The sequence below is a fragment of the Drosophila sulfurigaster genome, chromosome 2L, assembly GCF_023558435.1.
Source record: "Drosophila sulfurigaster albostrigata strain 15112-1811.04 chromosome 2L, ASM2355843v2, whole genome shotgun sequence".
Taxonomy (NCBI): domain Eukaryota; kingdom Metazoa; phylum Arthropoda; class Insecta; order Diptera; family Drosophilidae; genus Drosophila; species Drosophila sulfurigaster.
In genome coordinates, this window is record NC_084881.1 from 22,020,877 (window position 1) to 22,043,781 (window position 22,905).

Sequence of the window (22,905 nt, forward strand, 5' to 3'; positions counted from 1 at the left end):
CTGCTAGTAATTTCGTTAGTTTCTTCGATTTATGTTTCCATTTCGCGTTCCATTAGTTTTCGCAACGTTTGTTTGCACTCGATTCTTGCGCATTGTTTTTTTCGCATGCGAACCTCACGCAACGTCAATGCTTTGCTCAATATTTATTATTTTCTTTTAATTTCACGCGCGACGTTGCTCACCGTTGGCTCGACGTCGACACAACAACAACGTCAACGACTACGACAGCGTTAACATTTGACAGTCGCGCTAACAGGAAGCTGTTGTGCTCACATTGACAATGTTAATTTTGCGACGCAGTGTTACCAGCAAATTTATGTTATATGTGGTATTTACTGGAAAGTACACAAAATAAATTCTAAGTTCTTGAATTTATTTTCTCTAAAACTTGCACAAGATTGAGCTGCGATTGGCATAATAAAATCTTAAGATTTAGTACACGAACTACATTTCAAATTTTAAATTTAAGCCTCGGAAATAAAGTCACCAAGAGCATTTCAGCTTTATACTACAAAATACCAAAAATTTTGCGGACACAGTTTGAATTAAATTTACAAATTAGTTTTAGGATTTTACATTCGCAAAAATATGTAAAGCATTTAATAGTGATTATAGCAATGAAAAATAGAAAAAACACTTTAAACATATGAAAATGAGTTGTATAGAGCTATAAGATTATACTAAAAATACCAAATATGTTGCGCGCACAATTTGAATTGAATTTAAAATTTGCGCTTAATTTTTGCTTTTATTCACGCAAAAAAAATCTGTACAAATTGTCAGTGAATTATCACAGTAAAAACTAAGGATTTGTTGCATAAATTACAATTATTCAATCGACTTTAAACACTAAAAAATTAAGCTAAGCGAGAGTTGTGATTTAGTTCTTCTTTTTCTTCTTCTCGGGATGCGAAAGACCCTGGGATTCTTGATATTGACGCACGATCTGATCCTGAACATCGGGCAGACATGGGGAATAGCGTGAGTACTCCATTGTGAACTCGCCCTTACCCTGCGTGCTCGAGCTATAATATAAAATTTATATTTATAAAGAAATTAGTTTTTTTTTTTTATAAATATACAATTCTCCAAAGCCACTTTAAAATCAAATACAAATGCGGATGTCTACTATAAATTAGAGAAAATCATCCACTTATTACTCACCGCAGCTCGCTGGCGTAGCCAAACATATCGTTGAGGGGAACCTCCGCATAGACGGTGAACCAACCTTCAGTGCCCTCGGTGCCCGTGATGATACCATGTCGCTTGCTTAAGTGTCCCATAACAGCGCCCTGGAACTCCTCAGGCGCTGTGACTTCGACCAACATAATGGGCTCAAGAATTTGCCAAGCGCCCTGCTGGAACACCTCCTTAATGGCGCCATGAGCGGCCAGCATAAATGCCAACTCGCTAGAGTCCACAATATGGTGACCACCATCCTGAAGGCGGAAGCGAATGCCCGACAATTTGTGTCCTGACAACATGCCACGCTCGGACATTTCACGGTAACCCTTCTCCACACCGGGCACAAACTGTTTGGGTACATTGGTTCCCACCGTTTCATCTACAAACTCCAGCAGCGTATTTTGATTTGGTGGCAAGGGTTCCATGATGCCAATAATGCGCGCATATTGTCCAGATCCACCCGATTGCTTCTTGTGCAGATAGTCAAACTCACAGGGACCAACAAGCGTCTCACGGAAGGCGACCTTTGGCTTGCCCAGCGTCACTGGGCAACCATATTCACGCTCCATGCGCTGTGCATAGATTTCCAGATGCAATTCGCCCATGCCCGAGACAAGTGTCTCCTTGACATCGTTGTCGAAGTAGAAATGAAATGTGGGATCCTCTTTGGTGAAGCGTGCAATGGCCTTGGAGAAATTATCACGATCCTTGGTGTTGTTTGGCTTGATCGCCATGGAGACAACGGGTTCTGGCACAAATATGGATTCCATGGACATGTTATTCTTGGGATTTGTGGTGAAAGTATCACCCGAAGCACAATCGACGCCAAACAAGGCGAAAATGTCACCAGCATAGACCTCGTTGACATCCTCCATTTGATTGGAGTGCAAACGCACCAGACGAGCAATTCGCACCTTTTTGTTTGTGCGTGCATTGAAGATGTTGTCGCCCTTGCGGAGCACACCTTGGTAGCAACGCAGATAAGTCAGTTGACCGAAGCGACCTGCCTCCAGTTTGAAGGCCAAACCCATAAAGGGTTCCTTGCCATCGCGCGCCGGGTTCAACACAAATTGTTGGCGGTCCTTGCCCTCCTGCTCGATGTACGCCAGATTCTCTACCTCTCCGGGATTGGGCAAATAATCGATGACAGCATCGAGCAACGGTTGCACGCCCTTGTTCTTGAGAGCTGTTCCCACCAAGACAGGTGTAAAAGTGCGTTTAATGCAGGTTCTTCTCAGCGCTGCCTTGATGTCCACCTCCGTGAAGGATTTCTCCTCCAGGAACAGTTCCCCCAACGTCTCATCAGCATTGGACAGATGCTCGATGAGTTCTTGTCGCCGCTCATCGCTTTCGACGCGCATATCTTGTGGTATTTCATCTAGGCGAATGTCCATGCCGTGTTCGCCCTCAAAGTATATGGCACGTTGCTGCACCAGATCCACAATGCCCTTGCAATTACTTTCCACGCCAATAGGCAGCTGTATGAAGGCAGCATTGTGATTCATCTTGGAACGCATTTGCGACAACACACGATACGGATTCGAGCCCAAACGATCCAGCTTATTAATAAATGCTAAGCAGGGTACGTTGTAGCGTTTCATTTGACGGTTCACTGTCAGCGTTTGACTCTGTACACCGCCCACGGCACAGAGCACCAGAACAGCACCGTCCAGGACACGCAGAGCACGCTCCACTTCCACAGTAAAGTCCACGTGACCGGGAGTATCGATGATATTGATGTTGGTGTCCTTCCACATGGTGTAAGTGGCAGCTGATTGGATTGTAATGCCACGTTGCCGCTCCAGCTCCATGCTGTCCATGGTGGCGCCCACATTGTCCTTGCCACGCACCTCGTGCATTTCCGCAATGCGTCCGGTATAGAAAAGGATACGTTCGGTCAGCGTTGTTTTCCCGCTGTCAATGTGCGCCGAGATGCCAATGTTGCGTATGCGTTCGATGGGCTTGTGCTCCGCATATTTGGCATGCGAGCTGTAGCCGCATTGCAACTATTTGGAATGCATACAATTAGTTATTTCAAATTACATAATGAGCCGCTTAAGCCCATGCTGGAAAAACCAACAAGTTGTATATGATTTTATTCACCTGACGCAACGTGTTGATGGCATTGATGCGCAGCGGCAAGTTGCCGTTTAGCACGCGCGTTATAAGCGACATTTTAGTTGCTTTTTAATTGATAATATAGTCAATTTATATAAAAACACGCGCTACGTGCTGCAACGGCCAAACAGCTGGTTGAGGTAAAGAGTGTTGCAAAACGGTAACGCATAACAAATGCACAATGTATTGTTATCGGTCTGCCACCACACTAGCAGCTGAGTTCAATCGACTGCTTGCTGTCTAGTATTTAAAATACCACAGTAAAAGCGTAGCGAATTGAAATCGACTGCCAACTAATCCGGCTGAATGCTTAGCAAGCATTAACTCTAATTAGGAGGCATGTAATATAAACATTAACAAAATAGCTATAGTTAAATAGATCACATCCATATGTTTGTACGCGAATAACGGAAATAATAAACCGTTACCAATATATTGTTATCGTTACCGCCACCACTTGCTGAACACAATCGATTACTAATCGAACCGACAGTTTTTCTTAAAAAGCGACCAAGCGCTTTATTAAATTGAGCAAGTGAAAAACACACACATTTGAAACGTTTTATTCATAATAAATTCATGGATCAGGTAGTTTGGAATGTTATCATTGAGGTTGCTATTTGCTTGTAGTGTTGATATGTTGACGTCCCGCACAGTTAATAAATAATGTGATTTGTGTGTTCCTTCTTTTTGTGCCTTGAATAACGCACTCTGGATATGTTAAGAAAAACGAGGAGTCGGCAATGGAGAACTTTGGTGGTATGTACACAATTAATACATCAATAATAATACCGTAAATATACATATATAGTAACGAGTTATACACATGTAAGAGAGTTATACAAATTGATTAAATTGGTTAATTGTTGCAACTAAATCATCGATTCAAACGGATGTTTCTGTTGATGTAAGATATCCACGCCATAATTGCTTCGTCGTATCAAGTTTTGGGTTCTGTAAATATGAAATTTGTGAGCATTAATATCAAAATACATTGGAAATGAAACTGGAAAGTTCCAGTTGAAATCTAGACATCATCTGTTGGGATACATACACTTAAATACAATTTTGATAGCATTCTAGATGTGGGTATAGTTTTTTAGACATCAACACGATGCAAAAATGAGTTGACATTAGTTGATGATTGATTGACTAGTTGACTGATTAATTGATTGACTGATCGATGCTTGATGGGGAGCAGGCATATATCAAGATGTATATATGTATATAGAGTTTTGTGCTAGTTTGAATGTAGTATGTATGTACAATGTGCCACACTGAGAGAACTATGCACAAAATACACTGAAACAAAAATAGATAGTAGTCTAAAACTAGAAATCAAACATAGAGATATTTAATCTGTACTTTTATTCAATATTTTATATGCATATCTTTAATGTATTGTTTCTGTGTGTGTGTGTGTGTGTGTGTGTTTCACTTCGAACTTAGCATAATGTATAAATTATAATACATTTGTTTACAGTTTGGTTTTCTTGTTTATTTCTTCATTTTACTGACTTTGGCTAGATTCGCTAAGACGGCTCTTTTATATATAATATTTTCCCCCCCACAAACTCGCACACCATAAACATAAAACCCCATCACACTACTATAAGATCACAGCTTATCCCCAACCCATATCAATATTCAAACGAGCCAAAAGTGCAAAAAGAAATTAATGTTTGTAAACATAAAAACTTCTCTCTAAGATGCATATTGTATCGAATTGACAATGTGGATCGTACTTTATAAAATTCCATTAAAAAAGTGTATACATACATTATCTCTTTGTATTATTTGTATTCTTTGGAATGCAGTTGCAACTATTATTCAGTATAAATAATACTTGTAAAACATGTACCTGAGCCTAAATTCTTTGACATTATTTACGTTTATTTGTATTTATTATCCCGGCAGTAGTTTTATTATTGATTTTATTATTAAAAACCTCTTTTAGTTTTTAAGCAATGCGATTTGCTATTTGTTATCGGACAATAAGTAGAAGTGAAAATTGGAAAAAATACTTTTTAATTTGTTTTCTATTTAATGCACTCTGCTAGGATTTTTAAGCTTCGACATGCCGAAGTTATGTAACTCTTGAAGTTGTCTTGTCGTTTATATTTAGGCATTTGGTAAATGCGACTACTGGCACATCTAAAAAATGTTTACCAAATTCTGTCCAAAAATTCACTACGAATATATGGGTATATATCATTTTATAATGTATGTGGTATATATATATATTTATATAGTTATGAATCATAACTTATGATACTGGTATGTATTTGCGACATTCTTTTGCGTCCCCCATTTCTGATCTACTTATTTTGTGCACACATTTTCTAGTGAAGTTTTTGTTTTCTATGTTGCCCACTTTAAACTGGCGTTATGTTGGCTGGGTTCTGTGTGTTAGCCGCGGCAGCATCCAATTTCCCAGATGCCTCCTTACAGTTGTTGGCCAGATTCGTAGGGGTTGTCGTTGGCATCGTGGGGGCTGCTGCCGTCATCTTGTTATTCGTTTCGATATACTCATCGGCCTCGTGCATGGGCGATAGGCGTGGCGAGAGGGCGGCATTTGTCGAGGAACTGCAGGAGGCATGGTCGAATGCAAATGATTATGTGATATATACAATATACTTTTTCTTGTTATCGTTAATTATTTGTTGTGGGATAATTGATGATGGGTTTTTGGTTTTGGTTTTTTTGTTTTTAATGGCCGCCTAGCGTAATAACTCCTCTCTTCGCATATTTGCTGTGAAGAACACTTACTGATTGCCATTGATTTGACGAACTTTGACAGTGACGGGTATGATCAGTTGCTCGGAGGTTCCATCCTTGTTGATCTGCTGCCAGACCGCAGTGCGATTAACGTCCAAAGGCGGCGTGGCAGCAGCCGGAACGTTGCCATTGTTGCTCAGCTTGTTGCCCGATAACGGTATGTGAATGGTTGTGGCACCCGAACCACCGCCAGGGTTGCCACCATTGTTGTAGCTGGCTGGCTGATGATGATTGTCCTTTAATATAAGACAGGTTTTGTTGTTGTTGTCTTTTTTTTTGATACTCAACTCACAAGCGAGCAAGAGAGAGATAAATAGAGATAGAGAGTGGATAGTGGAGAGGTAGAAAGATCGAGCTAACGGTGATAATTTGGTGTTTGAAGTGATCGAGTGAAATCTTAACGCCAATTTGCCGTGTAGTGTTGTGAAACGTTTTGCTAACAATTTAGTTGTATTTCTTCACTGTGTGTGCGGTTTTTTTTTTTGCCAAATATTTTTGTTTTAATTTTTTTGTGTGTTTGGTATTGGCTTTTTTCGTTTACATCAAAGTCGCTACAAATATTTGTTGTTGTCGTTTGTTTTTTGTTTGCCAATTTCGCTAAAATTGTGTTTAGTGTTAGTTACTTGTACTATGATTTTGTTGTAAAATTATTTAACATGTATACATTTAATAGGTTTACTTGCGCAGACTACTTAAGCTAGTTTTTCATTAACATTTATGTGTGTGTAGACTATATACTATGTCGATATATATATATAAATGTATATGTATAAATACAAATATTGTAGGAATAGCGTAAGTAGAGATAACACATTTCATAATTGATTAATATGCACTAGAAAATAACAGAATTTTAGATAGTAGCATATATAGTACAAATAGGGCCATTAGCGTAGGTACAATTTCGTTTTTTTTAGTTTTTTTTTTTTTTTGCAGTACATAATTAATAATAATAATAACAATTAGAATATTGAGCATTATGTTTTGGAAAAAAATTAGGAAAATAGTAAAATGTTCGTTCATAAGCAAAAAGACATATTTTTAAGAGAAAAAACAAAATGCAAAAAATTCCATGCTACAAATTAAGGGAAAAACATTTACAGAGAATACTGTTGAAAAACACGATCAAAATATATAAGTATAGAGTTGTATAAAACCCCATTATTTAAAAGTATGTAGTATATATATAAGTATGCATTTTTATACAACAAAATGCAAAAATAAAAACAAAGAATCTCTAAAAATAATTTCCAACAAATTAGACACAAATAGTATTTGTATGTAATTGAATTGAATTTCTGTTTTGCTTGGAGTTCTGGAGTTTTGGTGGATTGTGCAGCACTGCGACCGCAAGCGCGAACGTTATGGGCAGCACTGTTCAGAGCAAAGTGTGACCAAGCACTCGTGTTGTTCTATTGTGTTGGGTGTTTTGTTGTTGTGCGTGCAGATCGTGTGTGCTATTTGTTGTGTTTGGTGGTGGTGTGCTCATTTTTTGAGCAAACTACTTTGTGCCTCGAATTCCTTTTCATTGGCATTTGAGATGTTGCACTTGATCTGTGCACCAGCATTTGGATTGGCAGCACCGTCCAAGCCAGCATCAAGGCTGCCCTTCGGTTCGCGCTTGCCTCGTCCACCGAAAAACGGTAAATATTTCTGACAAAAGCCCACCTCAGCGTCCAATTGATGCAGATCATCCGCTGCCGCTCGTTTCGTCATTTCCGGCATAATATCATCCAAAATCTTGAGTTCGCGTCGCGTAAACACAAAGTCCAGCGACTTACGAATGCCAATCATGACGACCAACATAAGGGGGAACAAAATGGAGGTCTGCGGGAAGCTCTTGATCAGCCACAAAATGATCAAGCAGGCCAACTGAATGATCGTAAACAGATGCACGCGCTTGATGGGCACCTAAGGGAGAATCAAATATTTAGTTAAGGAAACAATCGAATTGGGATATTTGTGCGTTCTCACCTGACGCAGGAACATATAGTCCGGCTGATATTTCGCTGGCATGAACATAATCAGTATGCGATCGAAGAATTGCAGACCCTTGAGCGAGGCCACGCCCATGTACAAGAAGACGCCAAACAAGACTGGCATCGGTATGTTTCCGAGCAGCGGTGTCAACAGCACGGAACCACCAATCGTTAGGAAGATCATGATGTGTGTCACACGCTGCTCGCGCACACCCAAAAACTGTGGTTTCTCACCAGGGGCACTGCACTCCGACTCCAGTTTCAATGAATTGACATGATTAATGCTCAGCACGGTGGCAGCCACGAACCTGAAGATGCATTTGGGAAAAGGTGATTAGTCTAAGCAAACAACTCCAACACTCCCTTAACTTACCAGGGAAGTCCCATCATGCTGCAGATGGCTATCAGACCAGACAGCACAAACAGATCCAAATGATAGCCGCAACCCTTCTTCAATTTGTTTTCCTTACGATTGACAATCACCGCTGTAATCTGTTGATCCATGAAGATGAGAATGGTGCCCAGCATGGCAGGGAAGACAGCAATGATGGGTGACCACCAAGGATTCTTCTCGGTGAATGGCGGTATCAGCCAACCACGTGTGTTAAGCGTCGGTTTCAATTCGTGGGGCACTTCCAGCTTCTGGGTGGGCACACCCAGTGAATAGTCAAAGAAGGTCATGGCAAAGATGGCAATTAGCACGCTAAAATCACTGATATACTGTCGCACAATCGAGGGGAAGAACAGAGCGTTCTTGAACTCCTTCAGTATTGTGGAGAGGATGAAGGTGCCGGTGCAAAGCACCACAGACATAAGGAAGACGTTCTCGGTGGGCGGTGTGCCGCAATCGTGGCCAACCAGCGTGCCATTGTAGGACTGGGAATAGAAGAATATAAGGATAAAGATTAAATTGAGGGAATAAGTAAGAGTGCAACAGTCAAGTGTGATCGACCTCGACTCATCTTTTCAGCATGATAAAAATGAAAGGAATTTACAAATTATATTTCTAGTTGCCATCTTCAAAAAAGCTGCCGTAATTTATTTTCACATGATCTGTATTGCAAACGAAAGATCAAATTTGAAGATGATTTCATCTGAGACATCTAAATCTGACAGACAGACCGACTAAAGTAAGCTTTACTTACCTCACAGGAATCCCATTTGTATTTGGCAAACTCCAAGACGCTCGCATTGCTCTGCAACGGCGGCGTGCAGATGCAATCGTAGATGCCCTGATTCACTGGGAAAGTTTTGCCAATGACAACAACATTCTCGATAGCCTTGTACACAAAGATCACGGCAATTAATGTGGCGAAGTTCTCCTCGGTGAAGCGTGTGATATAACAAACTAAGGCGCTGGCATCAATTGCGACCAGCACGACACAAATGACGGCGACCCACATGCCGATCCAGAACCGGAATGTCATGTAGTCCCAGCCTTGTGCCATGGAGAACTCATACACAATGGACTCAAAGACCAGAACTGGACCGGTGGAACCCAAAATTGTCAACGGCTGGCCGGAAAAGAAGCCATAACCCATGCCGCAAACAAACCCAGACACCAGCGATTCCATAGCAGCCATATTCTTGCCCGTCGCCTCCGACAAGAGACCACCAAAGGTAATGATGGGCGACAAGCAAGCGAAATACAAAAAGATCCAGGAGGCAACACATTGCATGGAGAGTGCATCCTTGTAATCACTCAAATACCACGGTATCTTGCGTTTAAAATCATTAATGAGGCCACCAAAGAGACGTCCACTACGCGACAAACCCGACTCTTCACGCAGTCGCTGCTCCTCCTCCTCCTCGTCGATCTCCTCCTTGGGCAACTCTGGCGGACGCTTGCGTACCTCTTGCGAGGGAATCGCAGCGGGTGGCTCAATGCGTATGGTGGGATCCCATTCGCCTGGGGGTAATACTGTGACCGCATCCAAGAACTCATCCACGCCGGCGAGCAAATGATCACGCTTGCGTGCACGATAGGCGACCTCGTGGAAGATCTCATCGGACATCAAGGTGGCCATGGCGCGTCCAATCTCATGGAAATTGCTCTGACTGCCAGGCGGACCCAGCAAGATGAAGATGAATCTATAGCGAAGAAATGTAAATGAGAGAAGAAGCATGTGTCAGTACAAGACTTTAAAACTTCGAGAATAATACAAGATTTTAGCTTACTTTACTTTGTATTTTATAGTTAGTTATATTAAAAATATGTATCTAGAATATTGTTCTCTATTTTGTTATTTTTGTATTAGGAACTAGAGGTAGAGAACTATCGATGGCACTATCGGGACTATCGATGGTTGGCCACTATCAGTAGTTCTCCACCTCTATTAGGAACATTCCATCAAATTATTCTTCGTATTACCTTGTTGGCACTGGCACCTCTGTAAGATCACCCATTACTGCTGCCTGACTCAGGCGTATGAAACAGGAGAGTTGACGCTCCAGAAAGTCGACCTCTCCCACCAAAATGTTGCTCGCCTCAGCGCCTGGGGGAATCTTGCGCATAAAGTGCGTGTTACCCTTGTGTTGTTGCTCGGCAAGTTCGGTGCCGCTTGTTTGTCTGGCCATCGATTGACTGCTGGGACTCTTCACCATATCCTCTGTGATCACAGGCAGATTTTGTGCGGGCCGCAGATTTTTGGAATTTGATTTTTTCTCTACATTAGTCGAGGTGTTTCGAATAATCGCAGAAGTGTGTTTTCGTTTTTTTCAGGTTTTATTTTTATTGGATCGGCAGGCAGTCGTGCAGGTTGTTTGGTTGTTGGTTGGTTGATTGGAAGTTCGTGTTGTGGTTGTATTTAGGTGTGTTTTTGGATATGCATTACAACAACAGCAACGACAACGACAACATAAATTATAAAATTCAATGGAAAAAATACAAAAGTGCATAAAAGTTTAGTTTCAAATAGATCAATTTCAGGGCGAAATCAGAAATGAAAGTGAAAAGAGTTTAACATGCAGAGCTGAGTATTAAAGTGAACTGTGATCGATAAGGGGAAATATTTGTGTGGGTTTGTGAGAGTATTAGTGTTAGTTATGAAGTGTTGCAAAAATATCGATAGTAACATATGTAATCGATAGTAAAGAAAACGATTTACGACTTTAGATAAATAAAGATAAATAAAAAACAAATTCAAATTATATTCTCTTGGAAATACTATCGCACAATCGATAGTTTTGCAACTTTAATATGTACATTAGGAATATTCTATTAAAGTTTGAAAACTCTTGCCTTACTCGTATACTAGGTTCCAATGTTTTTTCTTCAATTAAATCACATGCAAATTTTCAGCTGCTTTTAACTGTTTTTAATGCTACCAAACAGAAAATAAAACTTTGTGTCGTATTTGATTTGCAGCTAATTTTGTTGTAATAAACAAAAAATGCAGACACGCTAAACGAACAGTAAGGGCAACCATAACGATAACGATAACGATAACTTGCTGGTTCTTGGTAGTTCGTAGTTGGATATTGGTTTGGTTTAATGTTGAAGTTTGGTTTCGTTTACCAAGCGCTCTGTTGCTGGGCTTGCCGGGTACCGTTAGAAAACGACCCATTCCCATCGCCAGGGCATTGGAACTGCCATTATTGCCAGTGTTGCCAGGTGGTCCAGGCTCGCTGGCTGTTAGCGATAACGGTGTCGTTGCCAGCAAAGCGTTGCCAGACTGTTCTTCAACTGCAAATTGTTTGGGTTGCATTGTGAGTTCAAATCGTTGCAAAAAACAAATGAAACGAAACGAAACCAAAGAAAACAAAAAAAACAGGATATCTAAGATTGTCTCGCGTTAAGTCTGCAGCATCACGTATACGTAGTGTGGCCGGGACGGTGGACGGGTAGTAGAGAATTCATATATAGTATATAAAAAGTCAAATTTAGAATAGAGACAGAGTTAAAGATGTAGAAAGAGAGAGAGATAGAGAGATAGTCAAACTAGAGCGTGCTATATTTGGTAGGTACACAAGTAAAATAAGTTTTATTTTTGTGGTTAGACGATTACTTTGCACTTGCTGCGTCGTTGGCTGCGATCCTTGCTGGCCAGCTGAAATATGCGAGGGCGAGGCGCCCGCATGGAACCAGGTGGTAACGCCAATAGCGCCCATGTCGGCTTAATGTATCAAGGGCAAGAGAGCAAAGGCGAGAGCAAAGGCGAGAGCGAGCGAATGGTTAGAATGGTAGCCGCAAAAGGCGTTGTACAACACTGGTGATTGATTGATTAATGAGATGTGCTGAATGAATATGCATGATCTTAACGATGCGAGCTTGCTTAAAAGTCGTTTCTCGGTGGGACAGACTTGGACAGCCTCGCTATCAATATTGTATAGTACTCGTATTTTTTTAATTGGGTGCGTGCTCGCTGTACAGCTGTGCTGAGGTGCGTGGAAGCAACAACATTTTGGCAGATCGAGAGATCGGTGTGGAAGTGTGTGAGTCTCTATACCTGTGGGAACAGCGAGATAACAACCACGCTGATCCTTGCTACACACATAGCTCGGCGTCACGGGTGTGTGGCATCCCTCCATGCCGTAATTTGGCGATGTGGCATGCAATGCGTCTGCAGCTCAGTTAGTATAAACATTATGTCAGGACATTTTAGTAACTCATGTATTGTTTTTGGTTTTTATGATTATGATGCGCAACAAACGTACGAGATGAGCTTAGAATAACCTCGATAATTGAATCGATTATTTTTGCTTTGTTCTGTTTTGGGGTACTCACTTTTCGATGACGATTGATTGCGCATATCGGCCAGAGATCTGATGATGGGCAGTCGCGTCTTCTTTGCGTACTCATGCTGATGACGATGGCGTCGCAGCAGTGCATCCTTGACCTTATCCTTGACTCCAGCGGGCAATGTGCCGCTGCTTACCATCTGATCGCAAACCAAATCCGCAACGACTTCCAGATTATTTGCCTCCATGTCGAGCATTACGCTGCCATTGGCCAGCAGGCCACGGAGCTCAAAGAGCGAGTGCAGCGAGAGTGTGGCCACATGTGGCTTGGACCAACGATTGCCGCCCTCTTCGACATCCTCCTCGAACTTGATCCAGCGTGCCGTTTCCTTCCATTCAATCTCGTCGCCCTCTTTTACGAGCATGCCCATCTCGGAGAACAGCGGATGCGATACATGCGAGCCATCGTCCACGTCTTCGCCCAGTATAAATTGTACGCGTTGTGCGGGCGGTGTTGCTAATGGAAGGGCAGGGGTGGTAAAAAAAGGTCAAGAGCAGATATCACGATTAGGTCAATAAACATTAATGGCACTCAAGGAGTCAGCGATGCGTTTGGCCGAAGGTCTCAAAGCTTAATCCGCTTAATTGACCCCATCATTTTGGGGCCGATCCGCACGGGAATTTCGCTCGACTCGACCATATGGCCACTTAGTCGCTGTTTCATTCAGTTTAGCTTAATTTACTTTGGTTAGTAGATGTTGCGAAATGAAAGTGGCAACCTTTGAGACGTGATGACCTCGCTCAACGATTTGCAATGAGTGTTATGAATATTCTTTGAAAGTAGGTGACATTTTTTACTCTTTATTCAATTTTATGAAGAATTCTACTTTTATCCTCAATGATTTGCAATGAGTATTATGAATATTCTTTGAAAGTAGCAGACATTTTGTACTCCATATTAAATTTTGTGAAGAATTCTACTTTTATCCTCTTTTTGAATTGCTCAATATTTGTTGTATTCAAGTTTTTTTAATTACTTAATGCTAATTATTGCTATTAAAACCAGTTCTATCTTATCAGTATTTATTTGCATTAATTATTTTTTGATCTGCGAAGATTTGGAATTTAACTTTGATTCACATTTTAAATAAACAAAAATCTTTTTTATCAGTTCAATGATAAAAAAACTTAGCAAACGTATTTAGTTGTTATCGAAGATTTTGATAGAACAAATTTCAGTCTAAATGAGTAAGTTATTTGTGTTTATCTTTTAAAAGAATTTCGTAAATTGAATTTATCTTTGTGAAGGGTATTACAAAGAGGATCACTTTGAAATTGCCAGGAATTTGTTAACGAATGTGAATTTAAGTCAATTATTTTCATAATTTTCATAGAACTCTTTTCGAATGAACTTGAAATTATTTAATTTAAATTCTGTTAAAATATTTAACACTTATTATTTCTGACACTATGTCATTTTGCATTGAGTTGAATCCTTGAAAATTCATTTATAGTCAGTGCAATTACAGTCAGTCGCCTCATTTGTCAGCCATATGTAACTTTAGGCTCCTCTCTGAACAAGCAGCCCTGATTAATCGAATGACTGTAATTTGTGTATTCTGTTGGCTGCGTTGTCGTTACATCCTGTAATCAGTCTGACGCTTCGACATTGATTGTCGCCTCACATATGTTCTGTTGTTGTCCCTGACCTTCTCCAGTTTCAGTTCACACAATTACAATGGGAGGGGGGAAGGGACAAATTTGTGTTTGCCCACCTGGACGCTCGACTTCCTGTTGCTTGTCGCTGATGCTATCTCTGGTCGAGCCAGCGAGGCTGCCACTGACCGCAGCAGCAGCTCCAACTCCTGCAGAGCCTGTGCCGCCGTGATGATGTTTGCGGCGTCGTTGCGAGTGCCGTCGTCCTCCTGGCACATGGACACCCACATAAACGGTGTGTGCACGATGTCCTGAATGCATTTCGTAGTAATTGACAACAACAACAACAACAAGAACAGCAGTTGTAAATAATAATTAACATTTTCGAGTGTAGTAAATCCAAAGTGCACGCAATGCATTACAAATGTCGGTCAGCTTTTCAATTTTCATGGTCGCACTTTTGAAGTACATTCGGCATCAGCTGATAAGCACTGATAATTTAATACAGCTGTCAAGTCATCACGTTGCCCATACGACGTGTTGACTCATCCAATACACAGACAAACACGCGCCGAACGCTTCGACTTTTGCGGTCGGTGCTTTGCCTAATTACAATTTAATATGTTCTCTCTCGCATGCATCACAACATTTCAGTCGCTATATAGTACTTAGTTGGGTTTGGAAATTTTCTTGCCCTAAAGACAAGTCTTCAATTCGTTTTGACTACTCGTAATTGTGAAATCATCTGGTTTAAGTACTCTCAGCTGCTTGATCATTATTTAAATTAATTATGAGTAACTTTTTGTTTTTTAAATGCCATCACACATCTCGTGCTTCGAGTTTTTCTCAGCGGATACTTAGTATACAATTTGTGTGTATTTGTCACAAGATGTGGTGGGCGTATTACAAAGCTGCTGTTAATGCATTTAATTCGTCTGCGGATACAGCGGCGAGATAGCTAAGAGGAAGCGTTGGGCAAGGCAATCTGATATTTGATTACGGATAGTAAGAGAGTGAATGGAGCAGTTCTATCCGGAATAATGTGGTATTAATGGGAAATAATGCAATGAAGGTGTGTAACATGAATTGTGGATTAATAAATTAGCATACGTAATAATACTTATAAATTAGTGTAATTCAAATAATATAAAAATAAATTAAATTAATATACAAATAATTCAACTATTTTGTAAGGTTGTGAATGGGGTTGACAAATAAATATAAATGAAACCATTTACTATAATTGAATTGCATTTTAAAAAAGCGAAATAAATTTTCTAATCTTTCATAATGTTTATTTTATAATAATAATAAATGCTAACATTTTATTTAATTCTGCTCGCAAATTGTTTAAAAAATTATTCTTTACAAATTGTTTTCTTTGTTTGTCTAGAAAATGACAAAATAATTTAAACTCGTAAACAAAATAAATTTCCTATTCTTTCTAAATATTTATTTTTGAATAATAACAAAAAATTGTGCTCTGAAATAATTCTGTAAATTATTCTTTTGAAATAGTTTTCTTTGTTTGTCTAATACATGACAAAATAATATAATTTAAGCTCAATATAATTCTCGTAATTCGAAACGTTCATAATAATATTATTTGAACTCAATACAAATTTTTTGTTTTCGTAATTGCACCCGGAACTTTGTTGTTAAAGTCCACTTAGAGCATTCACTCCACGAGTGTAGCGAAAATTATTGTAATTATCATCATAATAGGAAATATTTATAAAAAATTCATCGAGTGCTCTCGTACTTTACATTGCGTAAAATATTCAATATTCAACTCATTTATGCTCATCACGTTTCCTTTCAGTTATTCACGAGGTGTTTTTTCAACACTCAATAATCAAGGCATTAATTAATTTTGCTTAAAAAAAGCAATATAAATATAACAACGAATTTGAAATAAAGATGATAATTTTAAGAAAACTAAATGCAGTTTTACTTTTTAAAGCATTCACATTAACTGGCCTAGCTTTTGTTCTATTTATAAAGGGAAACATGCAGCGTAATAATACTTTAACGAAATTGAAGTAAAAATTATATATTTAAGAATGCTAAATACAGTTTTGCATTTGTAATATGCAGTAAAAATTAGCATAACAAACAATTTACGAGTGCTGTAATTACAAGTTAAAGTTTCATTAACTTGTATATATCTGTTCTATTTTTTAAATTTATTCGCTCAACTGGCGACTTGAAGATTTGCTGCTTGAGTTGGGGGATTCACGTCCCGTCGCTGTCATTAGTAAATTTCATTTTGCCTAAAAACTTGAGACTTGACTGGTTTCGTAATCAACAACCTGTTGATGTGATGGGGGTGTGCTTGAAATCGTTTTGCGCAAAACTTTGCATAAAGAATCAACCTCGAAGTCAGGTTAATTGCATGCCAATGCATTGCGTATACGCCGCGTTGTGCACTTGAGCTACAATTTCATTTATATTTCGTACTTACCCTCGAAATCGTTTTCTGTAAATTGTTGAGTAAAGTCCTCGCCGCCGGTTCGCGGATCCTTGGGCGCCTCATCGTCACCACTTGAGGAGTTCATATTCCAGGGCCTGAAAAGCGAAACAAAATTGAGTTCGAGACACAATTAGTTGTGTGTGGATAAAGGTTGAAGCACCGTGATAAATGTTTGAATTAACAAATTTAAATTATTAATGAATCATTTGCACTTTACACTAATTGCTTTCAGAACTTTTTGGCGCACCCAATAAAAAAACAATTTAAAAGGCTAAAAACCAGAAAATAAAGCAAAACCAAAAAAAAAAACTAACCGGTACTGCATGTGCAGCGTATTAATTGAAATGCGCCATAAATGCCGCCGGCTCAAAAATAAAAATAATAAATAAATAAAACTAAAAAGGTAAAAAACAAAATCAAAAACAAACAACTTAAGAACTCGTCGTTGCTTTTGTGTGCTCTCCCATTAGATCACAGCCACTGTCAACATCACTGTCACTGTCACAGTCACAGTCGCACTTACAATTCGACATGAACTATCAAACAAGGCAATTCATGTGCCGTGTATCACATTTCATTATATTGTAAATTATTTAATGCGAAATTTGTTTGCTCTGTGTCACTGTCATTCCAAAGTTTACATCTGTTTTGTCTCCACTTCTCACGCGACTATAAAATGTTGCTGCTCTCGTTTAGCGCTAGTAATTCGATAGATTTCGCATATTTTAATACCCTATAATCTCAGTGAAATGGGTAATATTGAATTGATCTATTGGTCACTGAATTTTAATAAGTAATTCAAATATTAAATTCTGATTTTATTAATGTCACCAAATTTTGTATTATTATTGCCATAAATTTCTTATTAATCTCTCTACGTGGTATATTGTAGTCGGAATCAGAGGAAATAGGCTTATCTTGGACTTGCGATATGTGTAATTACTTATGTATATTTATTAATACACTGTGTCACAAAGAAGAATTAATTATTCAAAATATGACTACAATTATTTTACTTTGTATGGTTTTAGTTGAAGTGACTAAATATGTAGTTAAAAAAAACTTGTAAAGTAAGAGCATCAAATCATCATTGTTTATTTTCACCCAGTACTACACATATTTAATCAGCTTGTTTATAATTGGTAAATAAATTTGTATTTAAAGAATGTTTTAATTTGTCTCATTGTTTAAGCTGGCAAATCTGTTTTACTTTCATGATAATTGTTTTATTTGTTTGCTAATGAAATAATAACGTAATTCATTCGATTTGATTACGAATTAATGTACAGCACCTTTGACTCTATTACAAATGCATTTGTCGAATTATTCAACAAGTGCTATAAATGCCAATACGTAAAAGGAATAGCGAAGGCGAATATTACGACTCAAAAAAGTATAAGATCATCTTTTCGAGTCACTTTCAATGGCATTGTTAAGTCTTTACTCTTGAGTACACAACATAAAATTGTGTGTGGCCTGTAAGTGTTTTCTTGTTGAAATTGTTGTTAATATTTTATAAAAGAGCTTAACATCTGGGGAGTGAACGACAGGCGCTATCAACAATCTAGAATGCTTATCTATATTCTATATATGTGTATAGCATACGCAAAGTATATATAATGAGCTTCAGACAAACTGTCCAGACTATCTGTCAAGTGCCGGTATAAACTGGGTCGATCCCAGTCCTATATGTACTATCAACCACTTTTTCCATTGCTTTCCCAGTTACACTGTCCCTAACCAAGTGCAAAAACAAGTGACTCACGTATCGCTGGATTATAAAAAACAATTTTAAAGAATATCATAAAAAACAATGCCATTAAAGCGCTTGGTTAAACTTTATAGGCGACGTTTAAACAAAAAGATACTCGTCGTATGTAGAACAGTTGAGTGAGAGTACGCTTGTCTTTGTCCTTGGCTTTTGTGAACGGTTATGATCGTTGTTTATTGCCCTTAAGATAAACCTGTCAATAATACATGATGACACTTGATAATCTTTTAAGTAAATACTCGACTTTTACATGGATTGTGACACATTCCAAGGCAATCAGCGCACACAAATTAATTTTTCAATTTACATTTTACATTGATTGGGTGGAAACTTGTTTCCCACTTTACTTACGAGTCGTCTTCACGAATCGCGGCCTTTTGGTTGTTGTACCGAAAACCCAAAATAAAAATGTTAAAACCACCTGCAACAACGAAACGAGATCGCGTTGTTCGAATTGCGCGATCGATTTGTTGTTTATCACTCGGCGGCGATTAAAAATGCGGCAAAGGGCGAACTATGCGATAGGCGAAGATAGGCACAAAAAGCGTGTGTCAACACACAACACGAATGCACAAAAATATTCTACTATGAGTAGTGCTATGTTTTTTTTGTTTTTGTTTTAAGTTTGCCTGCTCACTCGATTCTTTATTGCGCCGTTCTATCGACTCGCTGCAAACCCGGACGATTGCAGACTAACTGCTAACTGGCCGATCTTCAAAGCGAAGCAGCGTCGGCGCTTAACCCGCCGCCGCCGTCGCCGCTGCTGCTGCTGCTGCTGCGATTAGCGCCGACAGCGACGCGTCGATCATGCACAGTGGTTCAAGATACGAGCGAAAAAGCAACCTTAGCATGACTTGGCAATTTAACTGAATTCAAAATTACTTAATAAAAACAAAAAATTAAAGTATAAAAATGAAAAGAATTTAATATTAATATGTAATAAAATATTTCACTCTTTTTGATTACAAATTGTAATAAGGGAAATTTGTATATGTTGTGTCGAAATATTTCTATAAATATTTTTCTTTAATTCTTTTACATTTTTAAAAATATTTCATATTAATATAAATTTCAAAAGTTTCACTCATTTTGATAACAAATGATATTGGAATAATGTGAATTAATAAAAATGAGATAAGGGAAATTTGTTTATTTTGTGTCGAAATATTTGTATACTTGTTTCTCATTTCTTGTATAACATTTATGTTATATAGATTTGTAGATAAGAATATATTTTGTTTTTACTATATTATTATTAAATTCAATTAGTAATGTTTCTAAATTTAAAATTTTTGTTTACTCATGATTACAAATCTATAAATATTTTCTAGTAGAATTGTACAGTATAATATTGATGTGTGTGTTCTAGTGTTGATCAAATATTTAAAATAAATTCAATTAGTTTTCTTTTACTCATTCATCATTACTTATTCCTCCTCTTGACAACCAACTAAAAATATTAAAAAAAGCAATTGCAAATAATTACGCTTGGATTTTTTAAGTTTATTCATTTCCTTTTAGTAACTTGAATTAATGGCTTCCACTCCGGCTAGCTATAACCAGCCATTACTAATTAATAAATTGAGTTTAATGCCAAATGAAACTGGTTGCACAGTGCGTTTGTCGAACGGCAAGCGTGAAGAAGAGCGACGCACACGCGCACACACAAATAGAATTGTCATAAAGTGTTGGTGCTTAGAAGGCGTTGATTATCTTTTTGTGGTTTTTATCATCGATATTCGCCTTCTACGTACGCATGTATTTGTTGTAGAACTTCTTCTTATCGCCCTTGCTCGCTCAGACATTGGGCACTCTGTTATCAGTTAGTTTTCTTTACAGACTGTTTACCTAACTTGCAATTAAGTAGTATTTGTTTTTTTCATCTCTTTCTTTTTGTTTATTACAATATTTGCCTTTGTTTTGTGCGGAGCTATTCAGGCATTGTGTTTTACAGTGATTGCATTCATTGATACCGTGTTTGCTTGCACTGCGGAACTGGTTACAACTGCTCCAAACTCGTCCCAAAAACATTGCTGGCTTGGAGTGAAACTAACCAAATTAGTATGTTTGCAGTTGGCGGCAGCAGAACTTGACAATTTTTGTGTTGGCCCAAAAAAAAATTGAGAAATATTATTTTTATGCTGCCTTTTCCATTTAATTATAGCGCCAAAAAGAAAAAAAACAATAAAAAAATATGTTGTTTAGCCGCCGTTCACGCACACTACGTCACTTTGTTAATATATGTATTTATTTCAGTTTTTTGTTTGTTTTTATTGTTCTTCAAATATTGAAATGTTTCTTTTGTTTTTCTTACGTATATGTATTAACATTTTATTTCCCTTATTTGCATAAATACATACTTGGCATACAGTCAAATAATTTATTAATTGCATCAAATTAGTTTATTTGTTTATGTTTTTGTTTTCATTTGCCTGACATTGTTGTTTCTATTTTTGTTTACAAACACATATATTTAAGGGGCAAGACAATGGGACAGAAAAATGATACCTGTTTGCTAAAGATTTTGTTTTTGAAATTCTTAAAACGTTAAAATAAATGAGAAGTATGAGAATTGAAATTGGCTACTGAATTTGAGTTGATTTCTGGTTAATATTTTGAAGCGCTTAGCTTGAAGAATAAATTAACTTATTTTTGCTTGACTTTTTACTGAATTTACTAGAACAGTTTTAATTGGAGATGTTTGTGATTTCGGTAGAAATTTGGTAAATTTATTTCTTAAAGAGAATTTAAGGTAAAATTTCTTTATATTATCAAAGGATTTTTAAGTGTTTTTTAAATACTAAGACGTGACTGTGGATAAGTTTTTCAATTTTTGGTTTTTAATTTGAATGAATGCAAAAATTTGTTTTCAATTTTGTAATTTGCTGTTGACTTAATTAATGTCAAAGACCAAATGAGATTTAAATTTCATCTCTTTAATAGAATAAATTATCTAATTTTTGCCTTATTTTGTATTGAACTATATATAGAAGAGTTTCCACTTCAGTTGATATTTATATTAGCATGAATAAGTTAAAGTTCTGTTCAAATTCAAAGGCTGTTGACTTGGTTAATGTCAAAGACCAAATGAGATAACATTTATTTTCTTTAATAGTTTATTTTATGGGAGTTTCTTTGCTTTACATTGTGGGCTTGATGGAATGTCTCTTTAAAATGTTTATTTGCTTTGTTTCCAACGATCCTAACAAAATTCCACTTGCGTCGACCGCACCGAACTGGTATCTACTAACTAAACATTGTGTTTATCACTCGATGCGAGGACACACATCGAACTCGAAATGAGACGGAGAACAAAACAAATAGCATCGAGATATATCCCATACATATAAAGATGAAGAAATAATCTTGAGGCAGCGTTTTTATCTCTCGCTCTTGCTCTCGGTCTCGGTCTCTAGTTGTTTGTGTGTGTTTCTCTTTTGTCTCTGGCGCGACACTTTCCGGCTATGCATAATATCAGCTACTAACGGAATGCCCACGATTTGTCGCCACATATACTATATATATACATATATCGAGAAGTGAATATATATACATACTAATGAGTGTTACCGCTCTGAATCGGAAAACAGCTGTGTGGTGTGGCTAAATCCAAAAGAAAACTGAATCAAAACCGAAACCGAAACTGAAAGTCGAAGAAAACGGTGAAGCAAAGGGGGCAATATAATACTACAAATGCTTAATCGTTGTTGTTTGTTTTGATTTTATAATGGCCGCTAGTATTTATTTGAATTTGCAACGATGCGTATTACGACGTCGCTGCAAGGTAGCATTTGACCGGCTTAAACTGGAAAGCGTCAACCGTGTCGAGTTTTATAATTATAATTAGTGTTAGTAACTCAAATCAAACTTGAGCAACTGATCAACTGATCGAGTGATTGATTGACAGTCTAAGATTGAGACGCAGACACGGCAGACATCACAGAAGTTAACCTGGAACGGGGGCAGAAGGAAGATCTTTGTACTTCCCAACTCGCGGCTTCCCATTCAAAATCGAACTGGATTTTCAATCAATTTGTTTGTTTGCCGAAATCATTCATGAAATTCCGCATAAAATTTGTCACTGCTTTGGGTCATAACACATACCACCTTGCTTGCCCTCAGCAACAGTATTGTGTATTGTTTATGAATTCATTTTCGGTGAATTAACAATAATAATTAGCAACAACATATTGATGAATTGATATCTATATTTGTTCGCAACACGTGCGTTCAAGATTCGACGATAAAAACTTGTGTACTAAGTC

General features: G+C 38.0%; 2 protein-coding genes across 20 annotated transcripts in view; both read right to left on the minus strand.

Moving 5' to 3' along the window:
• Nucleotides 1-65: 65 nt before the first annotated feature.
• On the minus strand, nt 66-3,461 carry LOC133835371 (elongation factor G, mitochondrial). The gene is made up of 3 exons (XM_062265395.1): nt 3,289-3,461; nt 1,165-3,191; nt 66-1,025 (listed from the first exon to the last, which is right to left on the minus strand). The coding sequence occupies exons 1-3, from the start codon at nt 3,358-3,360 to the stop codon at nt 881-883; spliced, it is 2,244 nt and encodes a 747-aa protein (XP_062121379.1). The 5' UTR covers nt 3,361-3,461; the 3' UTR covers nt 66-880.
• Nucleotides 3,462-3,848: 387 nt separating this feature from the next.
• LOC133838813 (sodium bicarbonate cotransporter 3) overlaps nt 3,849-22,905 on the minus strand; it is a 29,938-nt gene continuing 10,881 nt past the window's right edge. For 2 of the 19 annotated variants that reach the window (XM_062270304.1, XM_062270075.1), the window contains exons 2-12: nt 16,861-16,964; nt 14,516-14,707; nt 12,787-13,257; nt 11,578-11,745; nt 10,432-10,669; nt 9,206-10,151; nt 8,434-8,936; nt 8,056-8,368; nt 7,750-7,992; nt 6,073-6,317; nt 4,859-5,889 (exon numbers count right to left, since the gene is read on the minus strand). In XM_062270304.1, the coding sequence (XP_062126288.1) occupies nt 5,679-5,889; nt 6,073-6,317; nt 7,750-7,992; nt 8,056-8,368; nt 8,434-8,936; nt 9,206-10,151; nt 10,432-10,669; nt 11,578-11,745; nt 12,787-13,257; nt 14,516-14,707; nt 16,861-16,954 (3,624 nt within the window). In that variant the 5' untranslated portion in view covers nt 16,955-16,964 and the 3' untranslated portion in view covers nt 4,859-5,678. Of the gene's footprint in view, nt 4,258-4,858; nt 5,890-6,072; nt 6,318-6,641; nt 7,993-8,055; nt 8,369-8,433; nt 8,937-9,205; nt 10,152-10,431; nt 10,727-11,577; nt 11,746-12,067; nt 12,176-12,508; nt 12,606-12,786; nt 13,258-14,515; nt 14,708-16,860; nt 16,965-18,991; nt 19,342-22,905 lie in introns of those variants that run through there. The other 17 variants (XM_062270953.1, XM_062270625.1, XM_062270228.1 and 14 more) reach the window with 16 other exon arrangements.

Coding starts and splice junctions, on each gene's coding strand:
- LOC133835371 (XM_062265395.1), bottom strand. CDS start 3,360: ATGTCGCTTATAACGCGCGTGCTAAACGGCAACTTGCCGCTGCGCATC. Junction 3,192..3,288: donor CCATCAACACGTTGCGTCAG/GTGAATAAAATC, acceptor CATTCCAAATAG/TTGCAATGCGGCTACAGCTC. Junction 1,026..1,164: donor GGCTACGCCAGCGAGCTGCG/GTGAGTAATAAG, acceptor TTTATATTATAG/CTCGAGCACGCAGGGTAAGG.